General features: G+C 41.9%; 1 protein-coding gene across 8 annotated transcripts in view; it reads left to right on the plus strand.

The window, feature by feature from the left end:
* TDRD12 (tudor domain containing 12) overlaps positions 1-16,805 on the plus strand; it is a 73,468-nt gene that overhangs the window by 23,956 nt on the left and 32,707 nt on the right. For all 8 annotated transcript variants that reach the window (XM_047835680.1, XM_047835686.1, XM_047835687.1 and 5 more), the window contains 6 exons: positions 7,750-7,847; positions 8,643-8,719; positions 11,140-11,220; positions 12,998-13,058; positions 13,389-13,496; positions 15,154-15,339. In XM_047835680.1, coding sequence (XP_047691636.1) covers positions 7,750-7,847; positions 8,643-8,719; positions 11,140-11,220; positions 12,998-13,058; positions 13,389-13,496; positions 15,154-15,339 — 611 coding nt within the window. The remainder of the gene's footprint in view (positions 1-7,749; positions 7,848-8,642; positions 8,720-11,139; positions 11,221-12,997; positions 13,059-13,388; positions 13,497-15,153; positions 15,340-16,805) is intronic.

Raw genomic sequence — 16,805 nt, forward strand, 5'->3', positions numbered from 1 at the left:
CTCGGGCACACGTGGCCCCCACCCCGTGTTGTGATGTGCTTCCTGCTGGGATCCCAGATGAGAATTCCTGCTGAAAGGAGCCCCTTTTACTGATGGAAGAAATACAAATGGAAGTAAAAATATGTGCCCATTTCTACCAGAGTAGGAAAATACCAGGCATTTGACGTTATGCTTAATCACTGCACAGTTTTCCGTCATATGGATAGATCATTGTTGTTTTAAGTAGCCCCGGATTGCCGGACAATAACAGTTTCCCATTTTTTCCTTATAGTAGTCAGTGTTGTAATGGACTATGCATGTCTTTGAAAAGGAAAAGATTGATGGTAAACTAAAGAAATGCTAATGTGAGATGTCACTGGTTGTCATGTGAAAAACAAAATTATTAGATATTACTTGTCCAAGCAAAGATTTCCTTTTCCCTGTGATCATAGTGAGGTGGTATTTCAACTGTATTTTTTTTAAGTTTGTTTGTTTGTTTATTTGAGAGAGTATGAGCAGGGGAGAGGCAGAGAGAGAGGGAGACAGAATCTGAAGCAGGCTTGAGGCTCTGAGCTGTCAGCGCAGAGCATAACACAGGGCTCGAACTCATGAACCATGAGATCGTGACCTGAGCCAAAGTCAGAAGTTTAACCAACTGAACCACCCAGACGTCCCTCAATTGTATTTTAATTAATTTTTGGTACTTCTCCTTGAAGTTGCCTTACATTTTTTTAAATGAAAGTACAATACTTTGTTAATACTTGCGTAAACAGTCAAATAGTACAGGCGTAATGGAAAGTAATTTTCTCTTTCCAACCTCTCCTCACCCTAGGCCATTCGTTAGAGGCAAGCCTTTATCTTACCCCTTAGCTATTTATTTTGGCAGTTATCTCCAAATTTTGAAACAGTTGTGATTAACTTACTATTTCTAGGCTTATCAGTTCTAGACAGACTGTCTTGACTTCGGTGACAGACTAGCTCACACCCCTGACCCATGTGTATTTATTCATCAGATGGTCATTACCACTTAGGTGTCAGGACTATTCTAGGGACTCAAGGAAGGAAACAGGTCTCTGTTTTCATGGGGCTTACGTCCATTTTCTCAGTGAGATTTTTATTTTAGGATAATCACAGACTTACAGAAAAGTTAGAGAGCTTGACAGAGAAGTGTCTTTCAAAAGCACGTGAGAATTAAGTTGCTGACTGGATCGCTCCCCAGTACTTGAGCGTGTTTTTCCTAGAAACAAAGGTATTCTCAAAGATATTCACAATACAGCCAGAAAAATCAGAAAATTAACATTGGCACATCGTGATCACGTAAGCCTCAGGCACCATTCAGGTTTGGCCACTCGTCCCGCCATTTCTTTATGGCAGAGGGTGTGGCTCGCCATTCTTTATTGTGCTTGGGCGATTACGTCTCCTTCTCCTTCAGCCTGGAATAGTTTCTCAAGTCTTCCCTTGACTTTCATGACCTTGACACCTTTGAAGACTATAGACCAGTCGTTTTGTAGACTGTCTCTCAATTGTAGTGGGTGTTTTTGTCATAAGATTCAGCTGATGCACCTGTGTGGCAGGGATACCTCAAAAGAGGATGCTGTGTTCAGCTTATCCCATCTTACCAGGTGACACAAAACTTTGATTTGTCCCATGACTGATGAATTGTATCCTTTGATTGCTTAATTAAGGTAGCGTCTGCCAGGCTTCTCCACTGAAAGCTACTCTTCACCATGTAAATACTTTGTAGGCAGCTATCATGAAGCATAAGTATATCATTCCTTTTTATTCATTAGTTCATGTTAGTGTCGATTCCTATTCGAAACCCTGGAATCCACCATTTCTCCAAGTTGCCCTGGCTTTTTTTCATGGAGAGTGGCATTTTGAAACCAAGATCTGGGAGCTAGGGGTGTTCGTTTCTGTTGGGGTGTTACTGCGCCCAGGCCCTTCCATGGACGGAGCTGAGGAGTATGTGTACATGTGCCTATGTATGTTTACATCTGTATTTTATATGTGTATTTTATATGTGTATTTTATATATGTGCCCTGCAGTTCCGTGCCACCCCAGGGACTATCGAAAGTGATGAAACAGAAGAATTCTCCTCAAAAGGAACCCCAGGAAGTAGCGACAGCTAACGAATTGATCAAAAATGATTTAAGCAATATAACAGAACCAGAATTTAGAATAACAGTCATAAAATTAATCGCTGGGCTTGAAAAAAGTATACAGGACAGCAGAGAATCTATTGCTACAGAGATCAAGGGACTAAGAAATAGTCATGAGGAGCTAAAAAATGCTATAAATGAGGTGCAAGGTAAAATGGAGGTGACCGCAGCTTGGATTGAAGAGGCAGAGAAGAGGATAGGTGAATTAGAAGATAAAATTATGGAAAAAGAGGAAACTGAGAAAAAGAGAGATAAAAAAATCCAGGAGTATGAGGGGAGAATTAGAGAACTAAGTGATGCAATCAAACGCAACAATATCCGTGTAATAGGAATTCCAGAAGAGGAAGAGAGAGAGAATGGGGCTGAAGGTGTACTTGAACAAATCATAGCTGAGAACTTCCCTGATCTGGGGAAGGAAAAAGGCATTGAAATCCAAGAGGCACAGAGAACTCCCTTCAGACGTAACTTGAATCAATCATCTGCACGACATACCATAGTGAAACTGGCAAAATACAAGGATAAAGAGAAAATTCTGAAAGCAGCTAAGGATAAACATATAAAGGGAGACCGATAAGACTAGTGACAGACCTATCTACTGAAACTTGGCAGGCCAGAAAGGAATGGCAGGAAATCTTCAATGTGATGAGCAGAAAAAATATGCAACCGAGAATCCTTTATCCAGCAAGTCTGTCATTCAGAATAGAAGGAGAGATAAAGGTCTTCCCAAACAAACAAAAACTGAAGGAATACATCACCACTAAACCAGCCCTACAAGAGATCCTAAGGGGGATTCTGTGAGTGAAATGTTGCAAAGACCACAAAGTACCAGAGACATCACTACAAGCATGAAACCTACAGACATCACAATGACTCTAAACCCGTATCTTTCTGTAATAACACTGAATGTAAATGGACTAAATGCTCCAACCAAAAGACCTAGGGTATCAGAATGGATAAAAAAAACAAGACCTATTTATTTGTTGTCTACAAGAGACTCATTTTATTTTTTATTTATTTATTTTTAATTTTTTTCAACGTTTTTTATTTATTTTGGGACAGAGAGAGACAGAGCATGAACGGGGGAGGGGCAGAGAGAGAGGGAGACACAGAATCGGAAACAGGCTCCAGACTCCGAGCCATCAGCCCAGAGCCTGACGCGGGGCTCGAACTCACGGACCGCGAGATCGTGACCTGGCTGAAGTCGGACGCTTAACCAACTGCGCCACCCAGGCGCCCGTACAAGAGACTCATTTTAGACCTGAGGACACCTTCAGATTGAAAGTGAGGGGATGGACAACTATCATCATGCTACTGGAAGTCAGAAGAAAGCTGGAGTAGTCATACTTATATCAGACAAACTAGATTTTAAATTAAAGGCTGTAACAAGAGAGGAAGAAGGGCATTATATAATCACAGGGTCTATCTATCAGGAAGAGCTAACAATTATAAATGTCTATGTGCCGAATACAGGAGCCCCCAAATATATAAAACAATCACAAACATAAGCAATCTTACTGATAAGAATGTGGTAATTGCAGGGAATTTTAATACTCCACTTAGAGTAATGGATAGATCATCTAGACATAGGATCAATAAAGAAACAAGGGCCCTGAATGATACATTGGATCAGATGGACTTGACAGATATATTTAAGCAACAGAATATACTTTTTTCTTGAGTGCACGTGGAACATTCTCCCAGATAGATCACATACTGGGTCACAAAACAGCCCTTCGTAAGTATAAAAGAATTGAGATCATACCATGCACACTTTTAAACCACAATGTTATGAAGCTTGAAATGAACCACAGGAAAAAGTCTGGAAAACCTCCAAAAGCATGGAGGTTAAAGAACGCCCTACTAAAGAATGAATGGGGCAACCAGGCAATTAGAGAAGAAATGAAAAAATATATGGAAACAAATGAAAATGAAAATACAAGAATCCAAACGCTTTGGGATGCAGCGAAGGCAGTCCTGAGAGGAAATTACATTGCAATCCAGGCCTATCTCAAGAAACAAGAAAAATCCCAAATACAAAATCTAACAGCACACCTAAAAGAAATAGAAGCAGAATACCAAAGACACCCCAAACCCAGCAGAAGAAGCGAAATAATAAAGATCAGAGCAGAAATAAACAATATAGAATCTAAAAAAACTGTAGAGCAGATCAACGAAACCAAGAGTTGGTTTTTTGAAGAAATAAACAAAATGGTTAAACCTCTAGCCAGGTTTCTCAAAAAGAAAAGGGAGATGACCCAAATAGATAAAATCATGAATGAAAATGGAATTATTACAATCAATCCCTCAGAAATAACCAGCAGTTATCAGGGAATACTATGAAAAACTATATGCCAACAAACTGGACAACCTGGAAGAAATGGACAAATTTCTGAGCACCCACACACTTCCAAAACTCAAACAGGAAGAAATAGAAAACTTGAACAGACCCATAACTAGCGAAGAAATTGAATCAGTTACCAAAAATCTCCCACAAATAAGAGTCCAGGACCAGATGGCTTCCAAGGGGAATTCTACCAGACATTTAAAGCAGAGATAATACCTATCCTTCTCAAGCTGTTCCAAAAAATAGAAAGGGAAGGAAAACTTCCAGACTCATTCTGTGAAGCCAGCATTACTTTGATTCCTAAACCAGACAGAGGCCCAGCAAAAAAAGAGAACTACAGGCCAATATATATCCCTGATGAATATGGATGCAAAAATTCTCAGTAAGATACTAGCAAATCGAATTCAACAGCATATAAAAAGAATTATTCACCATGACGAAGTGGGATTCATTCCTGGGCTGCAGGGCTGGTTCAACATTTGCAAATCAATCAACGTGATACATCACATTAATAAAAGAAAAGATAAGAACCATATGATCCTATCAATCGGTGTAGAAGAAGCATTTGACAAAATTCAGCATCCTTTCTTAATAAAAACCCTTGAGAAAGTCGGGATAGAAGGAACATACTTAAACATCATAAAAGCCATTTATGAAAAGCCCACAGCTAATATCATCCTCAGTGGGGAAAAACTGAGAGCTTTCTCCCTGAGATCAGGAACACAACAGGGATGTCCACTCTCACTGCTGTTGTTTAACATAGTGTTGGAAGTTCTAGCATCAGCAATCAGACAACAAAAGGAAATCAAAGGCATCAAAATTGGCAAAGATGAAGTTAAGCTTTCACTTTTTGCAGATGACATGATATACATGGAAAATCCAATAGACTCCACCAAAAGTCTGCTAGAACTCATACATGAATTCAGCAAAATCTCAGCATACAAAATCAATGTACAGAAATCAGTTGCATTCTTATACACTAATAATGAAGCGAGAGAAAGACAAATCAAGAAACTGATCCCATTCACAGTTGCACCAAGAAGCATAAAATACCTAGGAATAAACCTCACCAAAGATGTAAAAGATCTGTATGCTGAAAACTATAGAAAGCTTATGAAGGAAATTGAAGAAGATACAAAGAAATGGAAAAACATGCCGTGCTCACGGATTGGAAGAATAAATGTTAAAATGTTAATACTACCCAAAGCTATCTACACATTCAGTGCAATCCCAATAAAAATTGAACCAGCATTCTTCTCGAAGCTAGAACAAGCAATCCTAAAATTTGTATGGAACCACAAAAGACCCTGAATAGCCAAAGTAATTTTAGAGAAGAAGAAGACCAAAGTGGGAGGCATCACAATCCCAGACTTTAGCCTCTACTACAAAGCTGTATCATCAAGACAGCATGGTATTGGCACACAAACAGACACATAGACCAATGGAATAGAATAGAAACCCCAGAACTAGACCACAAAAGTATGGCCAACTAATCTTTGACAAAGCAGGAAAGAATATCCAATGGAAAAAAGACAGTCTCTTTACAAATGGTGCTGGGAGAACTGGACAGCAACATGCAGAAGGTTGAAACTAGACCACTTTCTTACACCATTCACAAAAACAAACTCAAAATGGATAAAGGACCTGAATGTGAGACAGGAAACCATCAAAGCCCTAGAGGAGAAAGCAGGAAAAAACTTCTCTGACCTCAGCCGCAGCAATTTTTTACTTGACACATCCCCAAAGGCAAGGGAATTAAAAGCAAAAATGAACTATTGGGACCTCAGGAAGATAAAAAGCTTCTGCACTGCAAAGGAAACAAGCAACAAAACTAAAAGGCAACCAATGGAATGGGAAAAGATATTTGCAAATGACACATCAGACAAAAGGCTAGTATCCAAAATCTATAAAGAGCTCACCAAACTCCATACCCAAAAAACAATCCAGTGAAGAAATGGGCAGGAAACGTGAATAGACACTTCTCTAAAGAAGACATCCAGATGGCCAACAAGCACGTGAAAAGATGCTCAATGTCGCTCCTCATCAGGGAAATACAAATCAAAACCACACTCAGATACCACCTCACGCCAGTCAGTGGCTAAAATGAACAAATCAGGAGACTATAGATGCTGGCGAGGATGTGGAGAAACGGGAACCCTCTTGCACTGTTGGTGGGAATGCAAACTGGTGCAGCTGCTCTGGAAAACTGTGGAGGTTCCTCAAAAAATTAAAAATAGACCTACCCTATGACCCAGCAATAGCACTGCTAGGAATTTACCCAAGGGATACAGGAGTGCTGGTGCATAGGGGCACTTGTACCCCAATGTTTATAGCAGCACTTTCAACAGTAGCCAAATTATGGAAAGAGCCTAAAGGTCCATCAACTGATGAATGGATAAAGAAATTGTGGTTTATACACACAATGGAGTACTACGTGGCAATGAGAAAGAATGAAATATGCCCTTTTGTAGCAACATGGATAGAACTGGAGAGTGTTACGCTAAGTGAAATAAGTCATACAGAGAAACATAGCATATGTTTTCATTATTATGTGGATCCTGAGAAACTTAACAGAAGACCGTGGGGGAGGGGAAGGAAAAAAAAAAAGGCTAGAGAGGGAGGGAGCTGAAATATAAGAGACTTAAAAACTGAGAACAAACTGAGGGTTGATGGGGGTGGGAGGGAGGAGAGGGTGGGTGATGGGTATTGAGGAGGGCACCTGTTGGGATGAGCACTGGGTGTTATATGGAAACCAATTTGACAATAAATTTCATATTAAAAAAAAAAGAAAGTGAGCATCTAGGAGAACTGGTCATTAGTATGTGGCATTTTCGCCGTCTAGCTTTAGAAGTCTCATAACGCCACTTCTGTGTCGTTTACAGCTCCCCACCCCCCAGGCTCATGAGAAGGGAATACAGAGCCCATCTGTCAATGGGACAGGTGTTAGTGTCACACTCTAAGAAGAGCACATGTGTTGGGGGACATGTTGTGGCCCTCTTCGAAAAATATAGTCCACCAAGTGGGGAAAGTAAATTATGTTCAATTGTTAGTAAGCCAGTAGAAGAATTATTTAAACTTTTTTTTTTACGTGATAAGGGTTGAAACGAGATTTTAAAAATTTAATACCCTCAAGGTTCAGTGTAAAACCCTATTCTATAATAATTTCATGTATTAAGATTTTATAATAGTATGGTAAAAATTCTACTCCTTTGTGTCCTATTTTCTATTAATAGTACTTAGCTCTTTTATCACTTTTTATTTTGCAGATAAAAGTGTAAAATGTAATATGGATTCATTGAGAGGTTCACCTAAAAAAAAATCTGAAATGAAACAACAGCGCATCTCTTTGAAAGATACAAATAAGGTTGTGTTTTTAAATATTCATTAGGTACAAAGTTCATATAATGTTAATTTTAGAATAGTCTCCTTTGAAATCTAGGAACCAAAAATATATTTTCTAGTAGGAAATCTTTGGCTATGATAGTGATTTTTTCAGGAAAAAATACGGTTTGTGAATTTGCTCTGTTTCTAAAGAACAAGATAACTGCAACTTCCTTCTTGTTCCTGGCCTCGTGGCTTCTGTACAGAATAGGGTATTTATGCTCATTTAGCAAGAGTGTGAAAACCTGAGATTACGGGACATTCTAATAGTTAAGTAAGTCTAACCCGTCCTTCCAGTTCCTTTGAGAAGACAAGAGAAATAATTACAGGACATTTGAAATACTGAGTATCTGAAGTGCCAGCTGCTTGCTACTTGGACACTTTAGTGGTTATAGCAATGGCATAATCCCCCCAGTTTTCCAGTTCTTTGTCTCTCTGTGTCTGTGTTGCCTGAAAATTATCTGGGATGGTTGTTATGAGAGTATTTCCCATGGAATTTTGGTTCCTTAATATATATCTTGGGGCGCCTGGGTGGCTCAGTCGGTTGAGCGTCCGACTTTGGCTCACAGTCTGTGAGTTCGAGCCCTGCATCGGGCTCTGTGCTGACAGCTCAGAGCCTGGAGCCTGTTTCGGATGCTGTGTGTCCCTCTCTCTCTGACCCTCCCCCATTCATGCGCTGTCTCTCTCTGTCTCAAAAATAAATAAACGTTAAAAAACAATTAAAAAATTGTTTAAAAAGAATATATATCTTGCTTGCATACATATTCTTTTTTTACAGTGTGCTGAATCTTCAGCGTACTGGCCAATGAAGAGGGGAATAACCATATACGCTGAGCCAGATACACCGGCAGCAAGGTATGATTTGAAAATTCAGTGTAATTGGATAGATACATAAGTGTAATACTGTCTTACGCAGTGTTCTGTAAGATTGATGATAGGAAAGGAGCCAATTTCAATAAAGACTGGCCCTGGAAGCTTTGATTTACCTTCATAGTTACTATCTGTGCTTTTCACTCTTTGTGTGGATCCAGATTTCCATCTGGCATCACTTGCCTTTTCCCTGAAGGACTTCCTTCACTATTATCTTGTATTGTGAGTCTGCTGATAATGAATTCTTCTCAGCGTTTGTGTGTCTGGAAAAATTATTTCAGCTTTGGTTTTGAAAAAAAAGTATTTTTGCTAGGTATACATTCTAGGCTGACGAATTTCCCCCCCTGTGTTTTAAAGATACTGCTGTACTCTCTGCTTGCCGCATCGTTCCCGTTGCAAATCCTCCTGTCACCTTTTTCGTTGTTCCTCTGTTTGCAACACGTCTTTTTCCTTTGGCTGCTTTTGAGATTTTCTCTGTTTCTGGTTTGAGCAATTTAATTATGATGTGCATGGGTGTAGTTTCCCTCCTGTTTCTCATGTTCGGGGCTCATTACGGTTTTTCATTTGTAAGTTTCTGTCTTTCATCAGATTTGGAGCGTGGGTGGCTGCTATTCCACAGATAGTTTTTCTGCACCCACCCGTCTCTTTCTCCTCTCCTTTTGAGACCCTGATAAGACAAATGTCACACTTTTTGATACTGTCCAAAAGGTCCCTGAGACTCTGCTCATTTTTTTTCAACCTTTTTTTCTTGCTGTTCTTCAGATTAATAATTCTTCTGATCTATCTTTAACTTAATTCAGTCTTGTTTTATCTCCATCCTGCTGAATTTCACCATCTGGTGAACTTTTAAATTTGATGTATTTTTCAGTTCTAAAATTTTCACTTGAAATTTTTTTATAGTTTGTATTTCTTTGCTGAGAACTTAAAAAGATTTTAATAATGCTTATTTATTTTTGAGAGAGAGAGAGACAGAGACAGAGACAGAATGCGAGCAGGGGAGGGGCAGAGAGAGAGGGAGACACAGAATCCGAAGCAGGCTCCAGGCTCGGCCTGTCAGCACAGAGTCCGACATGGGGCTCGAACTCATAGACAGTGAGATCATGACCTGAGCCAAAGTCAGATGCTTAAATGACTGAGTCACCCAGGCACCCCCCCTGCCTTTTTTAAATATATTTTTTAAAGTCTTTGCTGATAACTTTTATCGTTCCACTTAGGAGTGTCACCCCTCCTTCTCTTATGGACCATGGTTATAATAGTATATGACAATTCCCATTTCTGAGCCATCTTGGGGGTCATACCTACTGATAATCTTTTCCGTTGACAATTGATCTGGTTTTCCTGATTCTTTGTGTATTGTGTACTCTGTTCTGGATATTTTGAATATTATAGTGTGAGACTGATTTCTTTTTAAATTCTCTGGAGAATGTTGACCTTTTTGTTGTTTATTTTAGCAGGAAGTCAGCAACTCCCTTTGTTCAGGCCACAGATTCTGTCTCAGTTTCTGTGGGTGGTGACTGCTACTCTGTTTTCCATCTGTTCTGAATATGCTCAACTTGGGGCAAGCCCAGCTCGTGTTGGGTCATAAATAGAAATGGGGAATGCCCTCCCTCTGGTACACTCTCTTTTTTCCGGGATTTTCCTCACATTCACCATTTTCTAGATGCTCTAGAGGCCCTGTCCCCGGGCCTCTGTCCAGGTAGATTGCTTTTCGTGGAGAAATGGCCATGCAGTTCTGTGTGTTTAAGGCCACTTATGGGGCAAGACAGCAGCAGAAACAGGAGAGGAAAAAGATGAAGGTTTCCCCTGCATCTTTGGATTACAGGTCCCGTTTCCCAGATCCTCTAGAGGAAGTGGGAGGGGTTCCCCCCTGGGTTTTGGGGTACTGGTGCTGCCTCTGCCACTGCCGCTGCCGGATTGGAACCGGCCTTGGGACAGGGTTGGGAGAGAAAAAGGGACAAGAGAAAATCAGTCGTGATTACCCTGTCTGGCGAATGGCTCCTGCTCTGGCTTGAAATAGAAGGTTTCTCTCAGTGTTTGGTGTTGACATCCACTGTGCAATTCCGCATCTCAGGCCAGCCTCGGGCCAGCGCCAGGAGATGGGAAGGTAAAAGCCCAGGGAGCTCTCCATGATTTTGGTGGTTTGCACGTTTTGACTTCTCTCCCCTGTGATTCTGTACTTCCTGTGGAGTTCCTGGCCTGTGGAGACACAGGCTGTGCGCCAGTGGGGCCTTCATCCTTAGACGATGCTTAGGGCTAAGCAGCAGTTCGCACAGAAATAGATCTATGTATGTGGAGCAACTCACTCCTCAGTGCTCCTTGGTGAGTTTTCTCCCCGAAAAGAAAGGCATTTTCAGGATTGGGGTTAATGGGCTCAGAGATTCTAATGAATGTTTTTTGGTTTCTAGCACTTTATGTCAGAAGCCAAGTAAGAAGCCACTCAGGTTGGCCGAGAAGAAAGAACACAATGAGAAGAATGGCTGTGTGAAGTATGAGTTTTTTCCTTGGTCTGCACTTTTTATCGAAGTAATTGTAATGCAATTATAAGCAGGAGGAATTTACGTATAATTTTATTATTCAAACCTGTGATCCCACTTAGAAAATATACATGCACTGGCTGCATGTGTAACTAACTTTGAAGGGTTTTTTTGTTTGTTTTTTTTTTTTTTTTGCCTCCCCTTCCTTGTCCCCTTGATGAAGTAAACTCTTTTAAGAAACAAATCAGATACGGTTGATCTTTGGGGCCGTCAATTTTATATGGATTAATGTTTGCTTTCTTCCCACTTCTCTGTGGTAAAGAGGCCTTCCACCTGCCGGAGAAGCTACTCTTTTGCAGCACGGAACTGAGTTTTTGTGGGGTTTTTTTGTCTTGCCAGATTCACAGAGTATTCACCAACAAGTTAATAATAGAGTTGTGACTTCATTTTATACTTATTTACTCCACAAAACGTTTTCCTACCCATTTTTACGATTTCTCACCACCCCAGCCTGAAAACACCCTTATACTCCAAGTAACTGGCTGCTCTGAAGCCACCAGAGTGACAAGGAATTTACGACCGTTCAGAAGTGGGTCAGGCGCACTATATCCACTGATTGGCCTGGGATGCCTGGGGAGAGGGTGTTGACTGTGCCCGCCTCCCAGAGCCCACCCTTGGGCCCCGTAACACCCTCTCACCCAGCAGGAGCGCCCCACACAGCTCTGGGCCGGGGGCTCCAAAGGCTGCCCCGGGGCCCACAGATGTGGGGGTGGCTGTTAGTGCCCCTGTGTTGATGTCCCAAAAGCCATGGGCATCCCTCCACCCTGATACCTGCAAGCCGTGGGTCGCACGTGGTGGTTTTCCCTGGAACAGGAGACCTTGAATTATCCGTGCTGCTCATTCCTTTGATTACATTAAATTATAGTTAATAAATTAACCCTGAGATACTCTGTTGCCTTTTATTTTTGTATTGGAGGGTTGTATCTTCTCTTGGGCTAAATGCCCTTTACTTAGAACTCATTGATTAGACCTGTCAGTTATTCCGACAGTTCCTCCGTGTTCCAGGGAAACTTAAAGTGGTTTAAGATCACAGCAAAGAAGGGAGGAGGCAGCAGCAACAGGAGGTGACCTAGTGATCATGCAGTCTTTCTCCTTGTTCAGAATAAGTGCCCCTGGGATTGGTGACACTGTCCGTAGCCTGGGGGTCGGAGTTCGGGGGCAAGCACAGTACCGGCATGACCTCTGTGGCCTTCGTATCACAATAACAGGGAAAAACAGGATAAAGCAGTAATTTCACAGCTATGCCTTGGGATATACAAGTGACCCTTGAACAGACACGGGGTTAGGAGTGTCAACCAGCCACACGGTTCAAAGTCTGTGTATAACTTTTGACTCCCCCGAACTCAACTGCACATAGCCTACTGTTGACCAGAAGCCTTACTAATAACACAGCCAGTTAACACGTATTTATTTGTAGGTTATCTGTGTTATATACTGTATTCTTACAGTAATGTAAAGCTAGAGAAAAGAAAATGTTAAAGTCATCAGAGAAAATGCATTCTCATTAATGTACTGTAAATAGTCCACGTAGAAGAGGATGTGCACAGTTCAAACCCAGGTTGCTTGGGGGCCAACTATATATTTCATTTTACTTCTGTCAAGGAAGATTTAAAATTATAAGTCAGTTGAGGAAATAATAAATATAAATAAATATAAATAAGTCAGTTGAGGAAATATAAATATAAATAAAACTTTTTTTCTTCAAATTGTCCTTTTAACTATTTTATAGATTACTGCAGTTTTTAAATCCTGATCCTTTGAGAACTGATGGAATCTCTGATCTTCAGAAGGTATTACAACCCTAAAAAAAAATTAAAAATCAAAACCAACTGTTTACTCTTTAAATCCCTCTCCTTCCTCATCTGGATTTGAGACTAGAAGAGAAACCCCTTTAGTTGGGGGACTCTACCTGAGAACATCCCTTTAGAAATTCTCCAGTGAGTTACTGTTTTAGATGAATTGTTCCTTTTTTCATTTTAATTTAATTTTAATCTTGGGTTTTGATAAGCACATGTACCTAGGCTTTGACATTGCAGTCAGACCCTGGCATCTCCCTCCTTCCCGTAAAGTGGTTGACCTCGTGTGCCGGGGGTGGGGCATCTAATGGGCTGCTGTCTTAGCTGCAGAAGCTTCGGTCGGGGTCCCCGCAGCCATTTGCTGTGCTCCGGAACAAGATCGAGCCTTGCTTGTCGGTTGACACGTCGCCACTTTCGGCTGACCTGAAAAAGGTAAAAATGCTCCTGAAGCCGCACTCGCAAAGGAATACTGACCTGTTCTAACACAGGAGGATTTTTAGTAAACAGTTCCAAGGCTGCACTTGTATAATTTCTTTGCTTTTGAAATTCTCTCTTCAGCTTTTCTTTTTTATTACTGATGTCTCATTTATTCTTTTTTTTTTTTTTTTTTTTTTTTTTACATTTATTTATTTTTGAGAGACAGAGCCAGAGCACGAGCAGGGGCGGGGCAGAGAGAGAAGGAGACACAGAATCTGAAGCAGCCTCCAGGCTCTGAGCTGTCAGCACAGAGCCCGACACGGGGCTCAAACTCACCAACTGTGAGATCATGACCTGAGCCGAAGTCGGCCACTCAACCGACTGAGCCACCCAGGCACCCCTCAGTTATTCTGAAGTTCAGGTTATCTTCTTATAAGTGAAGAATTCTTTTGTGGAGAAACCACTGTATAAGTCTTACTGCTTTTCTGAAATAAGTTTTCACATGTATCTCTGCGAAGGTGCTTAGAAGGGCAAGTTGCCAGGGCAGTTACAAGATTACTTCCAAGTGTTCTTTTCAGAATTATTGTAGAGACCTGCCATCGATCCTATGTGTTTATCTATTTTCTTCTGGATTCAAAAAAAAAAAAAAAAAGAAGAAAAAAAGCTAAAACCAGGAGGAGGAATTAAAATAGGAGTGAAGCCTTTAGTGGCCTAGGGATTTCCACAGGCTTCCAGAAGATGGAGAACGGGCAGCGGAGTGTGGCTGACTAGCAGAGGAAGGAGCGAAGTGGGGGGTACTGAACTTCCCTCTTCCACTTCCTGAGAATCCCCAGGCAGCCACTCAGCAGGGAGCTTGGACGATCTAGAAGTGCCCTTCAGATGATGCTGTTTGGAATTCTTCCAGTAAAACTGCCTTCTTACTGCCCTGGCTTCCTGCAGGGCTGTGATGCTCCTGGGAGCGAGCTCTGCCCGGCCCATGTGTCTTCAGTCAGCTTTTAGTGCTCCTACTCCGTGCAAACACACATCCGGGATCCGTGGGCATTTGAAGAAAGCTCCCGCCTAAAAACAAAATGCTTTTTTTGAAAAGACCAAAAGGAATTCTGAAGGAAACAAACTGTAGGCAGTCAAGAAAATGTTACGGGGTGCCTGGGTGGCTCAGTCTGTTAAGTGTCCGACTTCGGCTCAGGTCATGATCTCGTGGTCCGTGAATTCGAGCCCCGCGTCGGGCTCTGTGCTGACAGCTCAGAGCTTGGAGCCTGTTTCCGATTCTGTGTCTCCCTCTCTCTCTCTGCCCCTCCCTCGCTTGTGCTCTCTCTCTAAAAAATACAGAAACATTAAAAAATTTAAAACAAACTTTGTAAGTGAAGGTGGTATACTCAAGATTATTAGGAGGAGGAGGAGAAGCCATGTCCTTGCTCTGACAAGCTCCAAGCACCTGGTCAGTCCATGGAATGCCTGTTTGAACCTTTTGATTCGGAGCCCAGGAAAGCAAGTGTCTCATGGCAGGAGTTTGGTGCTGAGAAAAGATTCAGGGGGACTTGTCAAGTTAGGCGTTAGAAAATACCAGATTGAGCAAACGTATAGTGGCTGTTGGGGGTGAAGTGAGCAAAGAGATGGGAGTTTTTGTGGTGTGTGCTTTATTTGTAGGGTTTCGGTTGTTGGTGTTTTGTAGGCTCTCCAAAGAAACAAGTTTCCGGGACCTAGCCACACTGAATCCTACTCTTGGCCTCCCATAGCGAGGGGCTGTGACGTGGTGGTCATTTCTCACTGCGGAAATGACCCTCTGCTGTACCTTCCGCCACTCCTTACGATTCTGCAAACGGGGGGCTGCTACAAGTCTTTGCCGAGCAGAAACGGAGTAAGTTGGAGACGATTTTGTTTCACGGTAAAATGGCTTAAAAATTTATTTTTAAGGTTTTAGGTTTAACCTAACCTTTGGTTAAGTTTGCATTACATTACTCATTTGATTTCCATGAGAGGACAGGAACTTATCAGAGTCATTGACTCTGACAGCGAGTCTCACCTTGAAGTCCCATGATGGCCATTGGCTGCCAAGAGATTTCTGGCTTTTAGGGATGGATGTATAGCTTATAAACTTACTTCACTGATTAAATTCCTCTAACTGTCTAACTGTCTAACTGTGTGAGATGGGCCATGTATGGTTTTCACCACTTCATGGATGAGAAAATTAGCCTCATGAAAAGTTACTGGTACAGATGCTGAACAGCTGAGAAGTTGACAAGAAATGGGATTAGAGTTTAGGTTTTCCTGTCATCTCGTCCCATATTCTTTTAATTATTTCCGAACACCCCCCACTGTTGTGTAATCTTTTGTTTTCCTGTATGCAGGAATCTGCAGGTGGTGGAAAGGAGAGAAATGGGGTGTGGGCATAGGGGACGGTGGGGTAGTGACACCTGCTCTCGGGGTCTGGGCGGTCAGGGGGACTCTGGCACAGAGCACCTCTGTCTCAGACCTGTCTCAGAGGCTGTGCTATGGATGGTTCCGTTACTCAGCAGAATGGTGAAAACTGGCAGTAAGAAAGGACCAGTCGTGCTTAGAAGAGATGCTCATTTTTCTGATTCTGCCACGTTGTGTCGTTTTAATGATTTCCTTTTCTGTACTAAGTTATTATGTGTTGGTTTAAACATCTACATCCCTCAGTTAGTGGTTGACCCCTATGGACGAGATGTTGATTGTTCTCGGATAGAACCCTGGCTGGTCAGAAATTATGTCCGGGTCTTGCCTCTCATTCCTTCTGCTTTCTCCACGTCTCCATGGCCAGCCTGCTTTCACATCTGCCGCCCGGAAGCTGGCCCCCACTGGATCTACGTAAAGGAAAGGGGAGAATTGTTCTTGTCTTCGGCAAATTGACGCTGTATGTCCAGGAGGGTGTTGGGCAGGCGGTGCACCTTCAGGAGAGAACTATGGGATGGTGGAGGTCAGGGGTCACACGCTGCTGTAGGAAACTTAATCTCCTAAGGAAGAGATGTTAACCTTTTCAAGGCCCCCTTCAGGGGGCAGTTATTTCCCCTGGTACTTAGGAGCAGGAGCTCTGGGGCCAGACCGCCTGGGTTCAGATCCTATCGCTACCACGTATTAGCTGTGCAGCCTTGGACAACTAACTTTACCTCTCTGTGCCTCAGACTCCTCATCTGAGAAATGAGGTAATAGTAGGTCCTACCCTGTAAGAGTGTTTTAAAGAAAAAACAAAATACTTGTGACATGCTTAGTGTAAGCCGTAGGAAAATCTGAGTCAATGTGTCTAAATCTGTTTTAATCCTATCTTTTCTGACCTACGTGACAATGGAGAGAGCAAAAAAATTT

The sequence above is a fragment of the Prionailurus viverrinus genome, chromosome E2 (assembly GCF_022837055.1).
Source record: "Prionailurus viverrinus isolate Anna chromosome E2, UM_Priviv_1.0, whole genome shotgun sequence".
NCBI lineage: Eukaryota > Metazoa > Chordata > Mammalia > Carnivora > Felidae > Prionailurus > Prionailurus viverrinus.